Source organism: Paramormyrops kingsleyae, chromosome 19 (assembly GCF_048594095.1).
Source record: "Paramormyrops kingsleyae isolate MSU_618 chromosome 19, PKINGS_0.4, whole genome shotgun sequence".
Classification (NCBI taxonomy): Eukaryota; Metazoa; Chordata; class Actinopteri; order Osteoglossiformes; family Mormyridae; genus Paramormyrops; species Paramormyrops kingsleyae.
In genome coordinates, this window is record NC_132815.1 from 28,882,948 (window position 1) to 28,907,982 (window position 25,035).

General features: G+C 39.5%; 2 protein-coding genes across 3 annotated transcripts in view; both read right to left on the reverse strand.

Annotated features, from left to right (window-relative positions):
• The window catches only part of LOC111853831 (uncharacterized), a 57,794-nt gene extending 46,741 nt beyond the window's left edge, over window positions 1-11,053 (reverse strand). For both annotated transcript variants that reach the window (XM_072703029.1, XM_072703030.1), the window contains exons 1-7: window positions 10,732-11,053; window positions 10,129-10,473; window positions 9,370-9,717; window positions 8,026-8,127; window positions 6,961-7,056; window positions 2,132-2,221; window positions 1,387-1,458 (exon numbers count right to left, since the gene is read on the reverse strand). In XM_072703029.1, coding sequence (XP_072559130.1) covers window positions 1,387-1,458; window positions 2,132-2,221; window positions 6,961-7,056; window positions 8,026-8,127; window positions 9,370-9,717; window positions 10,129-10,473; window positions 10,732-10,792 — 1,114 coding nt within the window. In that variant the 5' untranslated portion in view covers window positions 10,793-11,053. The remainder of the gene's footprint in view (window positions 1-1,386; window positions 1,459-2,131; window positions 2,222-6,960; window positions 7,057-8,025; window positions 8,128-9,369; window positions 9,718-10,128; window positions 10,474-10,731) is intronic.
• An 11,615-nt stretch (window positions 11,054-22,668) lies between these two features.
• LOC111833689 (uncharacterized) lies at window positions 22,669-24,620 on the reverse strand. Its single transcript, XM_023792213.2, has 2 exons — window positions 24,457-24,620; window positions 22,669-23,902 (listed from the first exon to the last, which is right to left on the reverse strand). The coding sequence occupies exons 1-2, from the start codon at window positions 24,576-24,578 to the stop codon at window positions 22,714-22,716; spliced, it is 1,311 nt and encodes a 436-aa protein (XP_023647981.2). The 5' UTR covers window positions 24,579-24,620; the 3' UTR covers window positions 22,669-22,713.
• Window positions 24,621-25,035: the final 415 nt, after the last annotated feature.

A 25,035-nucleotide genomic window follows, 5' to 3' on the forward strand; every position in this document is an offset into this window, starting at 1 on the left:
GAGTCGGATGCATTCCATCTGCCACAGAAGTGCAATACCATGGACCCATATCAAAAAGCAAGATTTTTTGCTTAGCTGGACAACTTGTTGGATTTAAGGTACCTCAGTTTAAATGGTGTTTATCTTCGTTCACTTACAATTAGCCCGAACTACCGTAAATCCGACAAATAATCCGTCTAATCATGAAATCCAACTCTAGAGGGGTTAATTGCAATTGTTAGCAATATCAGTTAACACATTACGCGCGGTGCTTTACGTATAAAACTCCGTAGCAACATGTCCACAGATAAGTTGGACGGTATAGTGTGTGCGACCGATTTAATGAGCCACAAATGAGAAGTAGTGCTTAAACAGTACAAAACTACAACTTTCCCTTCTGTTGATAAAAGGCGCAGCCATCTTAGATTCTGAACTCGGGATCCTCTGTGCTGCTCTGAGATATTTCTTGGATCTCCGAGAAACGGGAGCACGCATGTCATCACTTCCGGCTTCAAAACTCGGAAACCGACTCGGAATAAGAGTTCCCAGGGCAAATGGAACGCGCCAAAACGGGCCAAAATGGGTTGACAGAGACATTTCAGGGATTTTGAGTCATTCTGCGCTGCAGATGGGTTATGTCACGTTCAGCTCCGAACGATCCTCGTGTGTGCCACGCCCCCTCATTACCTCATGTCTTCATATCCTTCTAATACAAGGTCCTGCTCCGCTTCTGTGAAAAGGTGTGCCCTTTCTTTCATCATTTTGTTGCAGCCTATCAAAGACTTGGTGATCATGTTTTCTACACTCGATATTTTTGGGCTTTTCAATCAGTTCGGGCGCGCGCAATCATCTTGGATGAATGGATCCAGCTAGACTAATCTACTGCACACCTGTCTTTGAAAAACCGACTTATCCCAGATGAGTTTTACTGACATTAACTCATCCAAGACTAAGATCTCGGATGATTGAAGTGACGTACGGAAAATACCCCCCAGTACTGGAGAACCGATTAGCTGATTTTTGCTCTAATTCTCATGTCTTTGTTTAATGTGTTGTTTTTCACCTTTCTGAATTTTACAGGGACCTGTGGCCTGAACAACGAAGCAGGCTTACTGCTTGTTGGACTTAAGGTACCACAGTTTAAATGGACTTCATATTCGTTTACTTACATTTTGCCCAGACTACCTTAAATCCGACAAGTTACCCCGATAAGCCAGTAACCCCACTCCATAGTACAGGCCCCTGATGTCTCCGGTGTGAATCGAGCCCTAATTTTAAAGCCTATAGTCCTGAGGCACAACGGGCATGCAGATGTCTGTTGCTATAGATGTACCACAGCACATATTACCAGTTACTGCTGGTTTCTTCTGTTCTAGTGCTGCTTAGTAAGCACACTTAAAAACTTACATATGCCTGCATAAATGATAAAGATTCCACTTCCTAGTCTGTGAGCCAGATCTTTAATCTTCCTTGCTATACCTGTAAAACAGGGAGTTTTATGATGAAACAATGCAGGAATGTCAGATCCCGCGCTTAACATCACAGGTCACCCTGGTAAAACAATTTGTGCTGTCAGACAGCTTTCAAATTTACATTGCCATCCATTAAAGCAGGGGTCTCCAACTCCAGTCCTGGAGAGCTACTATCCAGTACGTTTTCTATCCTACCTGGCTTCTGATGAGCCACACCTGGCCCTGGTATTTACCTGAGAGCAGGTGTGGCTCATCAGAAGCCGGGTATGATAGAAAACCTACTGGTTAGTAGCTCTCCAGGACCGGAGTTGGAGACCCCTGCATTAAAGGTTTCATTGAAACATTTATCAATCACATCTAGAAAAAATATAACAACATACAAAATATTTTCTGTTGCAATTTTTGTTTAAATGATTTGATAGTAATTGATTAATAATAATCTTACTCTGCAACACAGCAATAGAGAAATGCAGGGTGGCTCACATAAAGTAGCCCCTCACGTAAATTCTATTTGTTAAAATGTCAGGCTACTTTATGGGGCCACCCTTTGTTAATTCTTCTGCACTTCTTATGTTTTATTTTTCACATTTTCTTAGTAAACACATTGCTTGTCACCTTTTATCAGTGTATGCAGGAAATATAAGGAAACCATGGAAACAAATTAAAGTATGTAAACATACCAGTAAATAAATGATGTGGAATCAAATTAAACAACATCAGGACATTCAGCAGACTGATGGAGGCACAAGTAACGGCCTCTTCTGTGGATCCTGAGAAAAAAATTGTCATATATTAGGTAACACTGAGGGAAACTTTTCCTATTACAGTATCTACAGACACATCAATAAAATTGTTCCTCAGTCCAGTTTTTCCTGTTTGAATCTCTTCACAATTTTCGTCTGCTTTGCTGAACCTTCCGGTAGATTTTATCTAGGATAGACAGTTTGTTGGTATTTGTTTTAGTAGCATGCAGAACATATGGGTAACCTAAGCTCTGACAGTGCTGCAGAGTTAACCTTCCCTGCCTGGGGAATACAAATGTAAAATATTTTTCATGTTCTCAGTGGTCAATGGATTCTATTTTTTAACCTCCTTCACACTAACCATGAGCACAACTCAGGTATGGAATTTTACATAGAAACGTAAGACTTGGGGTAACCTGGTTTCTCCCCATACTGTCACACCCCGATCGTGCTGATCCTCCTGTGCCACGTCCCCCCTTGTTAACCTCATGTCGATTCCCTGTGTTTTACAGCTGTTTTCAATTGTCTGTATTAGTTCAGTGTATTTAAGTCCACGTCAGAGTTTGTTTCCTTAGTTCTGTCATTGCAGTGTCTTGCATTGCATTGTTGTATTGTCGTGTAGTTCCGTGTTGTTGTTTTTCCTTATGCCCTTGCATTTCCCCATTAAATCCTTTTATATAACCCCATTCCTGCTTTCCTTCGCCTGTTTCCCCGGTCTGTGTCCTACGTTGTATGACACATACACAGTGTTACAGTAAGCCTGGGTAATGCTTGTGGCAGTATCCTACTGAATAAAATAACATCATGCAGCAAAGTAAATAAATAGATAAATAGACAGCTAAATAAACAAACAATCATGAACTTTTCTGTGCATTTCTATGGGTTATTCTACATTACAGTATCTAATCAATATTCATGAGTGGGACACAGCCTTCAGCCAAAAAAAAATTAATAAACATAATGCGGTAAAAAAGTCAGTTTAAGAACAAAACAAACTGAAACATCAGTTTATTTGAGTGATAATGATGACAATGTGAACTGTTAAGATATTGATACAGACGGCAAAACTGAAATCTGTTTGGTAGCTTCTTACCTGCCCATTACCAGGTCACCCCAATCTAAAGGTACCTGTTGATCATGATTATCTAGACTATTTATGACTGTTTGTTCATGACAGTCTGGTGGAGAAAACAGTTGTTGAAATAAACTGCTATGCTGAACAGTCTTGGAAAAGTCAAATGAATCCATTTTCATGTAACAATCATTGGCAGCCTGTCACTGCAAATAACATGTGGGTGTTTTTCAGCCTTCAGATACCACAGGGTAAAGTGGCTAAATCATTGCAGCAATATGTCCACAAACCAGATGTTCAAAGCTATGATATGTTTTTCACTCATTAAGAATAACCTGCATTTTCTGACAATAAAGACTATGTTAAAGTCGGCTGTGTGTACATACATTTTTTTATATTCCATACAATCATGATGCCTGTCAAGGGGGAGGAATACTTTTGCAAGTCACTGTATTACTGTATTACTGCCCCCTCATCATTTTCCAAGATAGTAGCAAGCCAACACTGTAGGTTTCACCTTTCACAGTTGGTTGGCTTGGGCTACTGTGTGTTGATGGGTTGGGTATGTAGCATAATTGTTCATTCGAATTTCTTCAAATGATAAATTACATCACCACATGATAAAAATTCTGTAGATTAAGGCATAACGCATTATAGCCATGTTTATTATGCATTATGAATGCTCCATGAAGCTCTCATCTATAATGCATTATAATAAACACCACTACTCTGCCATTTAACATTCCTGCTTGGTAAATCTTACCAAATTTGACTGATTTATTAATTATACATTTGTGCTTCATGCACATAAGAGCTGTGTTTATCAACCCGGCACATTTTGTGTCCATGAAGATAATACCTATTTCTCACTCATAAAACAAGGAAAGTAACAAGAGGTAAAAAAATAACTTCATTTTAAGCGAATTATATTAGCAATGACTTTTTCTTTGCTACTTGTACAAGTTCATAGGAATCCATTGCTTCTTGCATAACTTATTTTGATCTTTGAGGCAATGTAAGATGAAATACACATTAATATCCTTACATCAATAAAGTGCCATCTCAATGCTTTCACATATAATGACAATCTCAGCTAAACTTCCTGATTGTGCTTCTTCTACTCAGCGCTGGGATTAATGAAGTGGCTTAACACAGTAACACGACTTGTTGTCCTACCTTAGAGTAATTCAGGAATTCATAAGCTGAATGTTTGTTAACTTTTGACAAACATACCACAGTAAACAGTTCTGAAACCAACAAGTCATTCTAATGCATGTTCAGTGGGGTTCACCTGTGAGCAAGATACAAAAGCCTAGAATGTTTGTTGGTCGGTTCACCTGCAGGTGGCAGTCTTGGTGTATCCTACCTCATTGCAGGTACATACCAGTTAGTTACAGTTTTACTCGATTGCTTTGGACAAATTCTCATATGAAAATGGTACTTCTCACAACCACATATATAAACCTGCACACCCTTATGCCAGTTTCTCACAACAGAATGTATTTTCACATTGTTTTTATTAATTTACAAATGACTTAGTTTCAGCTCTCATATGATTAGATATATTTACTTTGAATTAGTCCAAAAATCTGTTGTAATAGTCATGTTGTAATAGTCATGTCCAAAATGATATATGTGCTTCTCATTTGTTTACTTCTACTCTGCAAAATGGTTAAACATGTGTGCATGGTGCCAGTCATCACATACAAAAATGTTAATGCAGTGGTCAGAAAGGTTCCTTCAATAATGAACTGTATAGTTGAAAAATAGGTTTTATTGGATGATAAAATTGGCAACTGCTTGTCACCAGCCACACATTCATGTTTTGTTACTCACTGCAAGTGGTGACATCCCAGCAGATTCTTGTAGAGTGTGGCTAACGCATACAAGATTTTTTTTTCCTCGGTGTAATGCAAGAGAGCATATCAGATGTGATGTAGATGAAAATATGTGGCCAAACCAGCAGGAGCAACAGGACAACACATGATGTACAGTTGGCCTTCTTCATTCCAACATAGCTACCTAAGACACTGTGGAAATTTTTACTGTAACATAACTTAATTTTTTTCAAAGCTTCCAGATATAGAGAAATGATAATTAAGTAAATTGAGTAAACTGATCAATTTTAAATCTTAAATAAATTTTGACTAAACATTTTGACTAGTATGACTGTACGTAATGATACAAAGATTTCACATTTTGTCCAAAGCAATGAAAAAAAACTGTAAAAGCTTGGTTCTGTTATTCTCTTGTTAACTACCCTGGCTAAGAGTCGCCTGTATTTTTTCAGGAGGTATAAACCTCTATTTATTACATCCTTCAAGAAATGAGAGCAAATATCATCAGTAAGTACTTCCATGTAACATTTCCTTGAAGGCTCATTATGTTAGGTTTGGGTGATATATATACTGTATATATATTATTTTTTTTAATGGTACTTTAATGGCATTTTCAAAAGAGACGCTATTCCGGTATTTTCATATCTTGGTGTGGGTATGGGGGGTGGGTCACTCATAATAAATTTCACTACCTGGGATAAATGATATATATAGGGCATTTTTCCCCTACACCAGGTACCGTACTTATGGTACTTCAGGGTGTTGGTTTTCCATTGGCGTAACTGGTACCAGCGCAGAATATCATCACAAATTCAGGCAAGGAATTTTGTACTGAATACGAAAAACGGCTGTAGTGTATTATAGGGCTGGATAATGTGCAATATTAATACCAACATTGCATGTTATGCACATACAATTCTTACATCACTAGTCAGCTACTGTAGATTAAGATCAGGCTTTTTTTTACTTTCAATTCTGTATGGACATTAGCGCAGGGGCTTAAAAGTTTTGCTAAAATATTTTTACTTTGTTATTTTGTCATAGGAAAAAAAACTCAGCAAGCTTTTCAATTTTAATTATTATTCCTTTCATATATTCTCATGTTTGAAAATCAGTTTAAAGTGTTACCTCCACTGCTTTTGCATGACCGCTGCATGTGTTCTCTGAGACAATCATCATCCCTTTCATCCTTGCCGTTTAAATCACTCGAAATTGGGGTGAGAGATATTTATGAACTCCTTTTTTGTTTTATAAAATACCCCAATATTTATTAGAACAAAATCACATTGCTATATTTATAACAAAATACTTTTTCTCATCCTTTTTAATTTCTTGTCATGCCATCTGGATTTTTTTGTTGTATATGTTCTTATGACCAAATCGCATTTTTTTTTTTACTTAGTTTCTCATTATCTTCTTATTTTGAAACTGTTTTAAAGGTGGTGTTTGTATTGTGTGTCAGAGGCAGACTATTTGCATAACCAATTGACAAAGAAAGCATTTCAAGTCCCACCCCAAAGTACCAAAGTAATACCCCAGCTGGTTTGGCACTTTGGGTACTGGAATTTTTGGTACTCGTACTCGACCGGAAGTCAATGGAAAAGCGAAAGTACCGAAAGTAGCGTACCAAAAGTACTGTACTTAGCGCCCGTAGTTAGATTGGGAGGTATAAGATTGCAGCTTAGTACTGCCCAAAATTTACATTATACCTCATCTAATGGGATCCCGTGTGTAACTACAGGCTGTATAAAGGTGAGGGAAGCAGCAGATAATCCAAAGTCTTATTCTATGGCTGCATTTGTAACATGAGCTATTGTCCATAAATCAGTTAGTATGTCCACATTTTATAAACTCACCTTCAGTTACGCCCCACAGGGTGAACGCTATGAAAACCATGACGGATGGAACTATGATGTATAAACAGTGATACAACACAGGTTGTATTATTTCACCTATAAACAGAAAGTATACAGAAACTTAACCACATACTATTTAACATCAGATTCATTCAAACTTCAACATTTGCATTTAGCAAGCACTTTATTAACCAAAGCAACATACAAATGAGACAACAGGGTCAGCCTGAAGTAATTGGGCTTAAGGGTCTTGCTCAAAGGCCCAATGATGAAATCACTCTGCCAACCATGAGATTTTAACCTCCAACTTTCTGATCGTGGATACAGTTTCCTAAACCACAGAGCCGTACAGCACCCCCAGAAATCTGTTACCTTGTGCATTTATTCCTCAAGCAGATGTTTTTTTATCCAAAACCACATACATCTGAGAATGCAGGGTCAGCCAGCCCCTGGAGCAACTGGGGTTCCGTGCCCCAATCCACTAAGCCACACACTATGCTTTAATGATGTACAGCAGTCGTGGCCAATCTTATCTGCAAAGGGTCAGTACATATGCAGGTTTTTGGGATAACCTTTACATCAGCTGTTCAAACCCAGGTGTGAGGACTCTTCAGCCAATCAGTCCTCTACTTGGTAATCTAATTAGGGAGTTGCAGAGAGAACCCACATACTGTATACAACGGCCATCTCTGGATAAGATTGTCCACCTCTGTTATACAGCCATCCCTAAATCATCATTCACTTACACCCTGTCTTATTTTATAGGCCTATAAGAACAAGGACCATTTTTGTTCAATGTTAATCACAGCAAATCAAAGCTAAAATTAAAACTTGACACAATTTAGCCCTGCAATACACATGAATCCTGTCTATATTCTACTGTGTAAATCCCTGACTTCCACCCTGTAATTGCTGAGCCTCTCCAGCACAAGTGGTTATTAAAAACTGAGGCAATTTTAAATGATAGAATGATAGAGACATTCCATAGTAATTCACCTGATCTTTGACCTGTGCTTTACTGGCTGGATTTGGAATTAAGGCCAAATATGAATTAAAGTCACTTACCTGATAGCTTTCTTTGTAAGGCACTTAAAACTATGATTAGCACAACAATAAGCGTAACAGCAAAACACAGCACTAAAATCAACCAGTGCAGGGATGAATAGCCTAAAAAAAAAACACATTTCATTAAGCATTTTTCAAAAATACATGTTGCTTAGCACACCTTAACCGACACAAAAAGCATGTAACACGAGCATAACCAACCCATGCAACCCTTCAAGTCATTTCCTAAATTGAAGCACAAATCTTCACCTTTCTCAAATAGGTGCTTGACAACATACTTAGTAAATTTTAAAATATGGGATCTTTCCCACAAACATTTCAGAGATATTTTTACCTCATACTGAAACAGACACTTTAGTAACCAAAGGAAAATTATTTTAAGTGTATTTTGACATTAAAGTTATAGAGAGAATCCTCAAGGTCAGGGGACCCAAAAAGGGATAAAAGGAATAATAGCTACAAATCAGTCGGTAACAAAAGCTAAGATCAGGAAGCCAGAATATCTGTCCTAGAACTAAGCAGTAAAGCAGACATCAAGGAAGTGGGATTCAAACTCATCAGGAAGGGTAGCAGGGAAAAACACACTCACTAAACCAAAAGAAGGAGCAGCAGGCACACAGGGAGAAGCGGCAATCAGGATCGAAGCTCTTGATGAGCTCATAGCAACAGCACAGTGCAATTCAGTGTGTCAATCAAGGGAAACCAGAAAGAGGAGTGAGACAGAGCTGAGCTAATCCTCAGGAGAGGAAGACCTAACAAAGGGACGTGGCTCAGTGCAGTCCAGCTTCAGAGTTATGTACAATTATTAACAGTTACTGCACTTTATTCCAGTGAAATTCATTCTGCAGTTCTAACATTAAAATGTTTTATGAATGCATTGTTGTTATGAATGTTTATAAATTTCTATAAATGTGGCCAAAGTGTTACCAAAAAAAAATACATTTCCAAAAGAATATTCAGTATTTATGCCTATGGGGGCAGCGTGTGGCTCAGTGGGCTAAGCCTGTGAGCCTGTAATCACAAGGTCACTGGTTCAAACCCAGCCTCAGCACATCTGCGGGTCTTTCAGAAAGGCCCTTAACCCCCAGCTCCCTGGGCACCACTACAGATGGCTGCCCTTTGCAAACAGCTTACTCTACAAAGAGCAAGTTGAGGGAGGCATAAAAAAGAATTTCCCCACAGGGACAATACAGGATCAATAATTATTATTTCATTTTGCGTGTATTAAAGCCAGTTAGAGTACAGAACACTCATATAACAGAATGTAATACAAATTAACATGTGATTTAATCACAAAACATAATGTTGAGAAGCATATTAAAACAATTTCCTCTGGTGACTTACCCAGCGGTGATATCCTGACAGTTGTATTGGCAGAATCAGTATTTGTGTGGATTTCACACATGAACTCTCCATTATCTTCAGTCCTGACTTTCCACAGTTTCATTGAGAAGTTTCCTTTGGGAATTTCCTCAATGAAGAATTCAGCTCTTCCAGAGTATCTCTCAGGCTGAGACTCCGGTCTGATCTCTCCATCAGCATAAAGAAGGACCAAGATGTCATCGTCTGTCTTCCTCCATTCCACATAAAGCTCTGTCACGTTAACATGGGTGTCCACAGAGCAGCTAAGAGTCACATCCTCTGCAACATGTGCATAGACAGCCTCATCCACACCAGTCACCACCAGCCGCTCTGGAACAAGAACAGCAAGATTCATACAATCTGATCTTTTTTGTTTTGCCAAAGAGAACCAGATTTTCCATCCCTTGAAGTAATAAATATCAGATTGATTAGGGTGAATGTGAGCAGTGTGATACATAGGGCTGTACATATTGTTTAATAAACAATTAGTAAACATGTTCACAAACCTTGCAAACAGTTGTGTGATGATACTGAGTGGCTGCCGTATATTGAAAATTGGTGCCTTTTCCTTTACTTGGTACTCTACTGTAACTTGCAACATTGTGTCATACGAGTTGCAAAGCTAAACTCAGATAAACCGGCTATTTTTGAAAACCACCCAGACGACCGGATGGGGCTCCAAGGAGAGGATGTGTCCAGGGAAACCGGGATGTATGGTAACCCTAAGATGGACTAACTTACCTACTTGCCGTATTGCCACCCGTGTTTCCTGGTGCTCCTGCTTTGTATAAACCACACACTTGTACACCCCTGCATCTGCAGTCCTCACATCCTCAAGCAGCAGAGAGAAATTGCCTTTGGGGATTTCCTGAGAGAAGAAGCTCGCTCTGCTCCTGTAGGCGTCCCCCTGTGATTCAGGTCTGCTCTGACCCCCCTGGAATAGGTGCACGATGGTGTCTGAGTCAGTCCTTCTCCAGTCCACCTTCAGCTCCTCCAAAGGCAGGGGTCTGTCCACAAAGCAGGGCAGCAGTACAGCTCCTCTCAGCTGGGCTGTTAGAGGACCAGCAGAGCCGTGTAGCAGGAAACCTGCAACAGCAGCACTATATGTAAAATATCTACAATCTACTCTTAGATGGTAAATAATAGACAAATCATCGATTATAAATTATCTCCGCAGTAAGCGTATATTTCCACAATAATTAGTACACCAAAAACAAGTGACTTTTCTTAAAACCGTCTTAATCATTGCCCTTAAATATATTATATGACCAGCATACGAATACAGTAGGTAAGAGGATGTATTATCATACGAGTTATATGGAACATAATTTGTGTGATACATACCGTCAGTGCTAACGACAATCCAGAACAAGATCAAAGTAAGGGCGAGACTTCTGATCTTCATTCCCACATGAATAGTTATTCTGATTACGTTCGCAAATTACCGTTTCTATACGACGGGAAAAAACGTAATATTTCAAACATATATAGCTTGACTTAATACAGTATATCTTTATAGACAATGCTGTCTTTCTGACCACACTTTCGGATTCAGTTCTGATTGTACTTTCAACTATTACCTAACACGCTACGTTAAACAAAAGGGAAGAAATAAACAAAAATGTTGAATAACCAGCCGGCGTTCTGACAAGTTCAGCTACCTATCGAGACGTGCTATCGAGCCTTTCTGCGCATGTGCAGTTCCACCGTTTTAGGATTATGGTTAGGGTTAGTATGGGTAAGCGTTTTAGGTTTTTTGGGGGGGGGATTAGGGTTAGGGCTATCGATTAGCACTACGGTAGCCTAACTCGACAAAGTAGCTAAACTCGTCAGAACACCGGCCCGCCTCTACATCTGAATGCAGATATTACTACAGCCGTATACATGGGGTTACGTCTGATCGAGTAACGTCCGATCGCATTTACGTCCAGGCTCCATAGTAAATAATGCACATTAAATAGGAGATGCTTAAAAGCGGACGTAGTGGGACATTACTGAGTGTATCGTTTATTATAAAGTGTTGTGATTTTTATATATTCATTATTATTCGCTGTAGAGTGCTGTAGTATTGTACATTATATAACCTCTATAACTATCGAGATACGCCCAAGTCGATTTGACTCCGGTGGTTCAGCTGTTATGGGACATTCAGTTCACCCGTGTTCTCCCTGTAGCACGCTGATTTGAAATCATGACGTCATGTAATTTAAGTGTTCTCATAAATTGTGTACCTGAGGAAGATCTGATGTGTGTGTGTGTGAGCGGGTTTACCTATCCTTATGGAGACATAATGTCCCCATAACGTGATAAATATCCGTTTTTTTCCCTTATGGAGACCGGTTTCCTGGTCCCCATAAGGGAAAACTCTATTTTATAAAAATCGGTGACTGCTATGAAAAAACTAAAAATGCAAAAACTCTTGTATTTTGTTAGGTTACTTATGGTTATGGTTAGGGCAGGGTAGGGGTTAAGGTTGTCATAGTTAGCGTTAGCATTTTTCCCATTGAAATGAATGAGCGGTCCCCATAAGGATATGTTTACCCTACATGTGTGTGTGTGTGTGTGTGTGTGTAGAACATAGGTGTGGATTTAGGGGGGGACATGTCGACTTGAAAAAACTCACATTACTTGTTTATCATGGTATTTTACAAACCTTAAGTTATCATTGACAACCTCCTGTAAAAACTATCACAAATTTAGGTCAAGTGAGCATGGGGGCCAGTCAATGGTATCAATTCCTTCATCCTCCAGAAACTGCCTTCATACTCTTGCCACATGAGGCCAGGCATTGTCGTGTACCAGGAGGAACCCAGAACCCACTGCTCCCGTATAGGGTCTGACAATGGGTCCAAGGATTTCATCCCGATACCTATGGCAGTCAAGGTGCTGTTGTCTAGCCTGTAGAGGTCTGTGTGTCCAGCCATGGATATGCCGTCCAAGACCATCACTGACCCACCATCAAACTGGATAATGCTGAACAATATTACAGGCAGCATAACATTCTCCGTGGCTTCTCACCCTTTCATGTCTGTCACAGGTGTGCAGGGTGAAGCTGCTGTTACGTCCAGGTCTAGGCAGACGACTCGCAACAGATGTTGCAAAGTATTTTTGCCATGGTTTGGAGCCTTACTGAGTACTTACTTGTCTTTTGTCTTCCCCGTTTGCCCTGCCTGCCTGCCCTGTCCTGCACTTCTGACCCGTCTCCATCGTCCATCCTACCCTTTCGTCATCCAGTCCTGTGCCTTCCCGTAGGACTGACCTCTCCGGTTTCTGACCTCCTGCACCGGACCCGACTACAATTGTGGATTTGGCTTTGTTTGTACCTGGTGTTCAAATAAAACTCCCAGTCTCCTGCACTACGGGGTCTGCCTCCTGCCTGCTTTCCCGGCTTCACAATATATAAGATTTTAACACCCCTTGAAGCTGTTCAGCCAAATGGCTACTTTTATATTAGTTTAAATACTAGAACTCGTGGCCATAGGTGGAAATTAGCGGGAGAACATTTTAAACTGAATTTGAGGAAGCACTTCTTTACACAGTGTGTAGTTAGAGTATGGAATAGTCTTCCCGCTAGTGTAGCGGAAGCTAAAACCCTGGGTTCCTTTAAATCAGAGCTAGATAAGATTTTAACAACTCTGAGCTATTAGTTAAGTTCTCCCCAAACAAGCTTGATGGACTGAATGGCCTCCTCTCGTTTGTAAATTTCTTATGTTGTTAGTTACTGTAAGTGTCAGAGAAAAACAGTAAATTGGTACAATTCCCAATTTGTTTCATTTGGTTGCTTTGGACATTTTCTCTAAACGGCGTTAAGGTTCTCTCAACTGCTTGTGGATTTCACAAAACAACTTGTACACTGCAGCAAAAAATTTGGATAAACCACAAATTAAGTAATTCATTCAAAACCTGTCATTCATTCAATGCAGTTGTCAGTCATTTAGTAAATGCCACTAAAATGTGAAATCTCTGTATCACTGCCTACCGTCATACCAGTCAAAATGTTTAGTTATTGTAACCAGTGAGTGACGTGGGCTACGTCACTCACAGATCACATGTTGGGCTGCGGTACACTGGTGACTGGTTTATATGGTTACTATGGCAGCGTTCCATAAATCCAAGCTTCCTGATTTGTGTGGGTTATATGCGGGGCTACCTAGGTAGGTTGTTTATGCGGTTACCAAGGTAACCTCCGTAACTTTAAATTTCCAGCATTGCACAGCTGTTATTGCTCACAAAATTATACTGTTTGGTGTCATTGAGGATAAAAGCCATGGGATGCCGGTGGTAGGGGGCGTGGTCCGGTGTTCTACCCGCATTCATTTGATGGACAGGGATCTTTGTGAGCTGCTGGTTCTCCTGTGTCATGCTGTAGCACATGGTATTCAGTTATGTTGCCTGGATGGCGTGGTGGTGGAGGTGATGTGTGTTTGTTTTGTTTGTAATGACAAACTATTTCCTTTAGACATGTTATCAGGTTGAAGGGGTTACGTGTCTGGGTTTATACTGAAGCCCAGGTAGGATGCTATTTATATACGTTGTGCATATAATTATTCTAAATCCGTGTGCATCATGGCTATGGTATTAATTGTGTGCATATGTTTGCAGGAGTTGCCATTTCTGTTTTGCCTGTACATTTATTTTGTTTTTTCTTTTGTTTGTGATAAGGTGATGTGGCTTTTTTTATTTTGGTATCTTGTTTGACTTTTTTTGAGTGAGTGAGTGGCAATGACTACTGCTGGTGTATATGTTTTTTTTTTTTTTACTAAGTTCAGCTTTAGAGTACTGGTTGCTCTAATTTGTGTCCTGAGGGTATTTATCCTTTATTCTCTTTCCATCTCCAGAGCCGATGAACATGGTGCTGGTGTTTTGGTGGGGCCTTTTCTGCACTGCATGGAGTGGCTAAGGTGCGAGTCAATAAGCACTCACCCTATATTGTGGTTTTCTGTGTGACTCTGTGTGTGTGTTAGTGATATATCACCTTGATACTTGAGCTCTTGGTGTGTTTGCTGTGTTGAAATTCCTTTCCCCTCTTCCTCCAGGTAACCACTCTCATTGGCTTGCATATTGGCTTAGGTTTGCATCTAGAATTGGACTGCCAGTACTCTGGGTTTTGTAACTTCCTGGCTTCCGATCTGTGGTTTTAGCCATGTTTTCTTTTTAAAGGCTTTATTTGCATTAATAAATATTGCCCAGTTACTGGTATATGAGTCTCTGTGTCGTTTATGTGATGTAGCTGTGTCTGAGGGAATCCTGTAGTCATACATCATAAGGGGCTGGGCCTTAGGTGCCATAGTCTGGTGTCCTACCTACACTTAGTGACCTAGCACCCCAAGGTTACAATCATGTTGTCAACATGAAAATATACTATGGAAGTATTTTAAAAATTAAAATGGATCAATTGTTGCACTATTCACTTCACTATCATTTCTCTATATCTGGAAGCTTTGAAAATAAATGAAGTTATACGTTACAGTAAAAATGTACACAATGTCTTAGTTATGTTGGAATGAAGAAGGCCAACTGTACATCATGTGTTGTCCTGTTGCTCCTACTGGTTTGGCCACATATTTTCATCTACATCACATCTGATATGTATGTAATGCTCTCTTGCATTAGGAAAAAAAAATCTTGTATGCATCAGTCACACTCTAAAAGAATCTGCTGGGATGTCACCACTTGCAGTGAGTAACGAAACATGAATGTGTGGCTGATGACAAGCAGTTGCTGATTTTCCACGGATACAAACTTCTTATGTAAATAAATAGTAAAAGACAAACATTCATATCCATGCGTCAAATACATACATAGAAACACTGAGCTACTAGTTGTTTGTTCCAATAAACCCTCTATTTTTCAACTATTTCCCATACAGTTCATCATTGAAGGAACCTTTCTGACCATTGCATTAGCATTTTTGTATGTGATGACTTACACCATGCACATGTTTACATGTTTTGCAGAGTAGTAGTAAAGAAACGAGGAACATATCATTCATTTTGGCAATATAACTAATACAACTGACTTTTGGACTAATTCAAAGTGCATCCAAAAGTCCGGCCGAAACTGAATCATTTGTGAATGAATGAAAAATGAAAAATGGCATTCTGTTGTGAAAAAAGAGTGCGCAGGTTTACATATGTGGTTATGAGAAGTACCATTTTCATTTGAAAAATTGTCCAAAGCAACTGAGAAAAACTAATATCAAACTAAGTAAGGGAAATCAGATATTTGGCTGCTCTTCTCATTGTAAGAGACCACTATAGGAACCATTGAGCTTTTGCCTGTTGTTACAAATGCAAAAAAGTGCATACCGCAGCGCCAGTGGGGCATGCAAGTCCCAGCATGCCCTGTAAGTAATTGTAAATAGCCCTTGTATTGTTGTTGTCATGTTATTATTAATACTTGTATTTCCTGATTGTTGCTTGCATGTTTGCCCAGGTCTTATGTGCACCATTCCCGATCCTCATGTGTCCTTAGCTGTGTATAAATCTCCCACTGTATGTGCATCTTACTGTTCAGCGTCTGACTTCCTTGTGTTTCATCCACTGTGTTGGGTTCAATGCTCGTTGGGTGCCTCATATAGTCCTTTTAAGGACTGCAATAAAGAGCATGTTCTTCCCAGCAATCAAGTCTCCTGGTCCTTTCCTGCTCTTGCGATGCCTCGGTCATCCCAGAGCTACGATTTACACGGTACTAGTCTGGCACTTCAGGGCCACATATGCTCAGTTTCAAAGAGCCAAAATCCTGTGGATTTTGTTTGTGCAGACCTATGCCCTGTTATTGCAAACACTGCAGGCCAAATATGCCTATCCGGTTGTTAAGTGAGACGTCACGCACCCATTTCCGGGTCCTCCGATCCCACAGGAAATGAACAATGGCGGAACCGGTGAACCTGTTTACTATTACCTCTTTCTTTAGCGATACACCAGCTAGCGTTAAAAAAGGACTAAATTCTTTCAAGTCTGACAGGGTGGTTAGTGTAGCAGTTCTTCCAGGTGGCGTTATCAAGGGTAGTGTGCAGGCATCCATGAAAAAGAAGATTTACGAGGTTGAGGTGAGGTAGACGTTAGCAGTAAGCTAGCTAGTTCATCTTTCCTAATAAATTAACACTAAATCATATAAAACCACTATAACAGTGGCTGTAAATGAAGATGGATCTAATTGAAAAACTACCAGCAATGTTTTGCAGTGTTAGTGAAGTAAGGGTTATTTATATACAGAAATACTGTGGTACCTCAGAACTCGAAATTAATCCGTTCAGAACTCCGGATCGAATCCTAAAAAGTTCAAGTTCTGATCGAATTTTCACCATAAGAAATAATTGAAAACCAATTAATTGGTTCCCGGACCCAAAAAAATTACACCTAAATATGTTTTTATTTGTATTTTTTTAGCATTTAAACACAAAATGAACAGGATAAAACAAGAAGGGCATATACTGTACTAAACACATCTAAGCACAAAACAGTAATTTGTAAAGTAAGAAAATAAATATATCCAAACAATGTGTCCTGCCCCGATCGTCCACTCCTTCCGTGTGCCATGCCCCCTCGTTAACCACCTGTGGAATCCCCATCTGATCAGCTGTTTCTGGTTGTTGTCATTAGTCCTGCGTATTTAGTCTGCGTTTCAGTTTGTTTCCCCAGTCCGGTCATTGTGTCGTCCGTCTGGGTTTTGCCTGCCTTACCTGTAATTATAAATCCTGTATTCCCGATACCCTGACGCCTGTGCCTTTGTCTCCGTTCCGTCCCGCTGGGCACAAAACAATATTATTATAATTAAATGTATTAATGGTTTATTATTAATATTAAAATAATGTTTAATTTTTAGATGTATTTTATTATATAATAATAATTACTGTTACTGTCTATCATTGTCAATGTATTTTTACAGTGTAAATATATGTATTCAGCTAGTGTAAACATGCACGATGCTATCACAGCTAATGCGAGGCTGAGACTGAAGCTTTACCCTTTGTTTCCGCTGAGAGACGTGCCGCTTGACTCATTTCCCCGCGTGTACAAGTTATCTTAGGTCGGCGTTCACTGTTCGACTTCTGAGATTCAGCTCGAATTCTAGGTCATATTTTTTCTAACTGGTTGATTCGACTTTTAAGAAATTCGAGTTCTAATGAGTTCGAGAACTGAGGTATCACTGTATAGTTAGGCTAAGATTAAAGCTGCTCCGCCAATGTGTTCAGTTAGTGTTAGGGTGAGGGTGAAATTATTTTCAATATAGATGCATGTTGCGGGTCAGTCAGTGAGGTACAGCACCTGCAAGTGCCCAATCGGCAGAGACAAGTGTCATCATATGGCAGCCTTGTTGATTTGGGTGGAGAAAAATGTGTCCCGCACCGACGTGGAATGCTCGTGGAAGAGGGCGAAAACACCGAAAACGGAGGATGTAGCAGCCAAAAGAGTGTCAGAGATGACGCCATCCACAACACGGGGTTAGTAGTTAAATAATTGATTTAACTTTATTATGTGAACCTTGATTATTGAAATGTGCTGACATACATGCAAAGTGTGTTGCAGTTTATGGTTATGATGTACTGAAAGTCTGGGTTTTCCAATCCTGGTCGCGGGATTTTAATGAATGGGTCATTATCAGGCTTTTGCAGAGCTTGATAATGATCTTATTCGTTTGAATGAAGTGTTGGCATAGGTGAAACTTCTAAGACATACAGGACGGGGGGGAGGGCAGTTCTATGATTGAGAAACATTATTGTGAAGTAATAGTGGCAATTAAAATGCAATTATATAATGTCCTCAGTGAAATTATCAGTTATTATTACTCATTTTATTACACGTTTTATGTTTAAGCAGGAATCAAACGACCGGTCACCCAGGAGGACAAGGATTGAGCACTGGCATCCTTGTCACAGCTTGGGCGTTTTACTGGTATGGGGTGGATTTTGAGTCCAGAAACACCACAGGAACAGTACTTTAAACTCTTTAAAACTAGAGACAATTCATCTAGTGATTCCACACTCCACACATGTTGTGCAATGTTAAAAGTTTAATAATTTTTCATAATTTCAACGAGGTGTCAAACTGAGTGTATGCAGATATGTATCTTTTGTAAATCATACATCAAACTGTGTTTTAATTTGAAAATATTTTTTGCACACTATGTAGCAAAAAGTAAATGGACTCATCACTGAATATCTGACAATATGTGCTTTACTTTGAATTTAGATTCTCCCTGTCAAAACATTTGATGGACTGGTGACAAGCCCAGGATTTATTCAAGCTGAAGAAAAGGCTCTTTATGTGCTTTCATCGCTTGCTGTCACGAATCTGGAGAAGCAGCAGATTGAGAGAGCTACCGTTGGCCAAACAAAGAATGCATTATGGTAAGAAAGCACATTAATAAAAACGAGTAGTATACCTTTTTTGCAACATGTTTCAACAGGCAACTCAAAATGTTTAAAACTAATTACAGGTCTGCATATCGCAAGAAACGGATCACAGCAAGCAACTTTGGTTTGGTCTTGGCAGCAGAAAGCAGCGGAAATCTTACCCTCCTTCCTTATTCAAAACCCTGCTTGGCAAGTACAACCTCAAAGAAGGATCAAAAGTAAGTTTTGGGTACTGTGTACTGTGATTATTTAAACTGAAGTAATCTGATTCTATAATAAGCATAGTCAGTAATTGGTAAATACTGAAAGCTAATAGTTATTTATTATGAATGAAAACCATGTTTACTAACAATTAGTAATTCTATAATTTCTTATTTGTATGATATAGATTACTATATATATATACTGTACTGTGTATATATATATATATATATATATATACATACACTCACCTAAAGGATTATTAGCAACACCATACTAATACGGTGTTTGACCCCCTTTCGCCTTCAGAACTGCCTTAATTCTACGTGGCATTGATTCAACAAGGTGCTGAAAGCTTTCTTTAGAAATGTTGGCCCATATTGATAGGATAGCATCTTGCAGTTGATGGAGATTTGTGGGATGCACATCCAGGGCACGAAGCTCCTGTTCCACCACATCCCAAAGATGCTCTATTGGGTTGAGATCTGGTGACTGTGGGGGCCATTTTAGTACAGTGAACTCATTGTCATGTTCAATAAACCAATTTGAAATGATTTGAGCTTTGTGACATGGTGCATTATCCTGCTGGAAGTAGCCATCAGAGGATGGGTACATGGTGGTCATAAAGGGATGGACATGGTCAGAAACAATGCTCAGGTAGGCCGTGGCATTTAAACGATGCCCAATTGGCATTAAGGAGCCTAAAGTGTGCCAAGAAAACATCCCCCACACCATTACACCACCACCACCAGCCTGCACAGTGGTAACAAGGCATGATGGATCCATGTTCTCATTCAGTTTACGCCAAATTCTGACTCTACCGTTTGAATGTCTCAACAGAAATCGAGACTCATCAGACCAGGCAACATTTTTCCAGTCTTCAACTGTCCAATTTTGGTGAGCTTGTGCAAATTGTAGCCTCTTTTTCCTATTTGTAGTGGAGATGAGTGGTACCCGGTGGGGTCTTCTGCTGTTGTAGCCCATCCACCTCAAGGTTGTGCATGTTGTGGCTTCACAAATGCTTTGCTGCATACCTCGGTTGTAACGAGTGGTTATTTCAGTCAAAGTTGCTCTTCTATCAGCTTGAATCAGTCGGCCCATTCTCCTCTGACCTCTAGCATCAACAAGGCATTTTCGCCCACAGGACTGCCGCATACTGGATGTTTTTCCCTTTGCACACCATTCTTTGTAAACCCTAGAAATGGTTGTGCGTGAAAATCCCAGTAACTGAGCAGATTGTGAAATACTCAGACCGGCCCGTCTGGCACCAACAACCATGCCACGCTCAAAATTGCTTAAATAACCTTTCTTTCCCATTCTGACATTCAGTTTGGAGTTCAGGAGATTGTCTTGACCAGGACCACACCCCTAAATGCATTGAAGCAACTGCCATGTGATTGGTTGATTAGATAATTGCATTAATGAGAAATTGAACAGGTGTTCCTAATAATCCTTTAGGTGAGTGTATATCATAGCTGACATGAGGACAGAGGATACTAAGCTCAGCTATGATGCAATGTATAATTTAGACATTTTTTAATTACACAAAGAAATAAGACAAATAAAGGCATTACCATCTAATTTCATTTCAGTAAACTATTAACTGGTTTAGGGCTGCAACAACTAATCGATTTAATCGATTAAAATCGATTATTAAAATAGTTGCCAACTAATTTAATAATCGATTAGTTGGGTCTACGTTATTATACACATAAGTACAGTGGCAACCTCCTAATTTGGGAGCAGTAAGCTAACCAAAGCCGCGGTGGCAGTAAAGTACCATTAAGTTGGATGCCGACCGCCATAAAAGAAAAAAGTAAATGCACATAAACGCCATTTACGCACCTTTTAAATTTACAAAACAGCTTTTACTCACCTTTTTTAAGATCACTAATGTTAATGATATAGTTACCCACCGTTTTTACTGCTGTGCATATAGTTTACCCACCTTAAATTTCTTGTTACCACTACACCACTGCTTCATTTCTTCACGATAGAAATTTATAGTAATATCAAATGTTGTAGTACTCAAGACCAGTTTTTGAAGGTCTCGATCTTGTCTTTGAAGCAGCCGTATTTGTACTCGTTCTTGTCAAGGACTCGGGATTTTATTTCGAGACCATAACTCTTAGAATATTCTTATTAATGAGCCGTTTACTGTCGGATTGGATAACTAATAACGGCAACCAATGGCGTTACTGCCGGCCGCGTTGCCCGCCCCGTCCCTTCACACACGCACATGTGTTTAAATGAACGCAGGGGAAGTCGTGGTTGTCAACACAATCAGCTATTATGGGGCTAGAAATGCGGCTACATACAGTATACCACAACGTGTTTACCCTACCATTCTATTAGGTGGGCGCCCCAAGTTAATTTTATTTAATTTCATTTTCTATATAGCTCCAGATCGCAACAGAAGTCATTTAAGGCTACCTTTCCGATAGAACAGGTTTATATCTTGTCCTTTTATTAAACAAACTAAATAGCCTTATATTATTTATCTTATTTACAGTTCATCACTGTAGTATGCTGAAACAACCGGACACGTTTTAAAACAAAATTTGCCGCCTGCCGTTCACGGGCACCAATCGTCTTATTTGCGTTGCTCAGTAATTTTTAGCGTAAGATCATGCGGAAAAGGCTTTTTCTTCGCAATAAATGTTTACTTTATTTGTCCGTAATAAATGCAGACAGACTCGCTGGCGTGCTCTCTCCCCCTGTCATATATGTGTATCAACATGAAATAACATTAGACAATTATTTAATAATATTCTTAGTAGCAGCAGCGGTAGTCTGTGCTTTTACATTAAAAAACTGGAGTACTGAATACATTATCTAAAGCACCATGCTGGTTGCACTTTATAAAACAAGATTTTGTGTATTTCATTACGTTGATTCAGCTGCTACAAATTATTATTTTTTTTTGTATACTCTTAATGTAGCATACATTTGTTTTTTATGTGAGTTGCTGGAAACAACTTTTGTACAAAGACAGACTGGGTTATTAAAAATTGCTGGAAATCAAATTGTTTTTTTGCCCCCCCCCCCCAATCCGATTAATCGAAAAAGTAATCGACAGATTAATCGATTATCAAAATAATCATTAGTTGCAGCCCTAAACTGGTTTACCAATTATCAAGGCATGTGACTGGGGAATCCTTCATGAACCAAGGGCAAAGCAGCAATACACAGAGCACACTGGTGTTGTGATCCAGGAGAGCGGACTTTTCCTGTCTGACAGTGGCCTGCTTGGGGGATCTCCAGATGGGACAGTATCTGGTGACTGTATTATTGAGGTCAAGTGTCCATAGTCAGCCAGAACCAAGACAATCCTGCAGGCTGCTGAGAGCAGGGACTTCTTTCTGGCATTGGATGAAGTGTCTGGTTCCCTAACACTAAAACAAAGTCATGACTACTGGCATCAGATCCAGGGCAACATCTACCTGACAAAAGCCAACAGTTGTCACTTACTTGTGTGGACTCCTCTTGACCTTCTCATCCTGCCAGTGCTCAAAGACCCAATGTGGGCTGTTAACATTGACACACTGGAAATATTTTATAAAGACTATTTCCTACCAAGCATTCTGTCAGAGATGTAACTTTAATATATGCACTTGTAAATACCCCCATGTATCAACTATTCTAATTGAAACAAAGTTTGATTTCCAAAAAAATTGCTTGTTGTACTGTTTCTGGATATAAAAATCAACAGTAACCTGGCATTACTTTTTAATAAAGTTTTATTCACGTACTGTCAGTCAGATAATTCATTCAATTTCACGGAGAATGGGTGTTTGTAAATTTGTAAGACATACACACACTTTAAGTATCTTGTTAATATTTTTTTTGAACTGGTATGGGATGTGGTCCAAAATGGAATACAGCTTGAGTCTCTGAATGGAACGTTCCACATGTATCCTCGCACGTGAGATGAGTCTGTTGTTGTTCACTTCCTCTTGTGTGAACTGTCCATTGACAAGGAAAGACGGGATGTTCAGTGACACTCCTTCTGGCAAAATGTCACGAATCGTAAAGCCCTTGTCTGCCACAACCATATCACCTGGCTGTAGATGTTGGAGAATTCCACAGTCAGCTGTTATTGCCTTGTCTGAGGCACTCCCACCATACAGGTTACTGGCAAAGGTAATCACTACATTTGGAGCAACACCAATTAAAGCCTTCAGTGTTGTCCGTCCTTTGTACTGACTGTACAAATGACTTTGTGTGTCAAGCCTTTCTGTGTTTGAGACTGCAACCTCAGTGCAGTCAAGCACTATCCTACAGTTGGGAAAAGGCTTGAAGCAGTCTGGCAGTGATGTTTGATTCTTGGCAGTGGAGGGGATGTTGTTCTCAAACATACCGACATACAAAATGTCATACAGCGCAGAAACGATGGTGGTGAAGATGTTGCTGACAGTTGCAGTGCTGCAATTAAACCTTGTTGCAAGGTCTACGTGGCCACAATTAAGTTTCAGCTTCATTAAAGCAAGGAGCAATTGATCAACTAGAAGAATACTTTGGACAGTCCAATCAGAATGATACTGTAGCTCAAATTTGGTAAGAAGTGCTTCCAAAAACAGGACAGTGGCAGCATCGGGCAATCCAATGAAATACTGTACTTTGTCAGAATCAGAGGAAATTTGACTGAAGGAAAAAGTTTGCTTCTGTTTTTCCAATAGTTTTTTTAGTCTCTCATTCTCTTCTCGAAGCATGTCATTCTCTATTTCAAGAACTGTAAGAGTTTTTGAAGTGCCGGGGGTCTGTCCTTGATCTGTTCCTGCATCCTCACCACCTGCAGGAACCATTGGTTTCTTTTTACGCATATGCCTGAACTGGTCAGGGACTTTTAAATTCTTCTGTTCATTCCATGCAAATCGCGTTGGCCCAGCAGCTTTGCCATCCGGGAAATGCCAACTGCACACTCTAGAGTTGCAGTTTGGAGTGAAGTTCTCACGCCTTTAAAAAAAAAAAAAAAAACGAAACAGGAAAATCATGATTAGTATTTAAGTTCTCTACAGTGCTTACTATGAAACAGTCACAGTACTAAAACTATATATAGTACAATGGTTAAAAATATGAAGTGTACAGTAATGCTAAACTAATTTAAATAGGTTGTGCAGTAATGTATATGATGCATAATAACAATACTCTTATGAGCTTACGTTAGCTAACCTCTGATTTGCTAATTCTAGCTGGTTGGCATAGATATTGGGTTTTCCATAATGCTTCCTGCTATGAATCCCCTATCATGTTTCGGTTGTCATTTTCTGTGCTACCCAGTTAAGATAAAGCATAAAGTATAAAACAAGCTAAGGTTTTTAACTGGTTTTTCGATAGAACGTAATGAATCGTGAACGAACCATTGAAAAATAACTGCAAGAAACACCCTACAAAACCCAGTTACCCCGTATCAGGGATACGTTTACCGGAGAGTGCTAACGTAACGTTAGCTAGGTTAGCAGCTAATATTGGCACCCGCTGGCGTCGTATATTTAAGAATTGTAACTTACCTTATCAGTCGCAGCCATCTCCTCTTCTCTTTCTCGTCACAGGGAAAGCGGTAAAATGACAACTGACATGTTTTTTTTAATTCTGATCTGTTTAAACAGCACGGGACACAGCACTGCGGCATATTAAACAAGAGCGCCTTTGTGACTTTGGACCCGGAAACAGTTTGGTGACGTCACGACTAAACAAGCGGATATGTAAGACTAGCCTGCTTTAACTATTAAATGTTGAACATTGCCTATTTTGAAAGGCTACAGGTTTTTCTTTATTCTTTACCTGAAAATAAGTCAAACAAAACAGATTTATCCTTTGCGGGTGGGAACGGGGCAAGCCTTATAAGATGGAGGCAGGAGAGGGACAAAATATTTGACAAATTACACAGGTCTACATAAAAAAAAAAATCAGTTGTCAAGGTTTTTTGAATGGTTTTAGGGTATTTTGAGGGTACTGAATTCAAAAATCACATTACTTTTGCTGAATTGGTTCTAGATTTTGAGATAATGGACATCCATGAAAATAATGCATTCCCCAATGCGACTTGTGTGTGATAACAAATGCAATAGCTTTTGGTCTGTCTTTTG

Bases quoted from the DNA above. Each gene is read 5' to 3' on its own strand.
- LOC111833689 (XM_023792213.2), bottom strand. From the start codon at position 24,578: ATGCCGCAGTGCTGTGTCCCGTGCTGTTTAAACAGATCAGAATTAAAA. The intron at 23,903-24,456 runs GTAAGTTACAAT...TTTTTTTTAAAG, and splicing joins AGATGGCTGCGACTGATAAG to GCGTGAGAACTTCACTCCAA.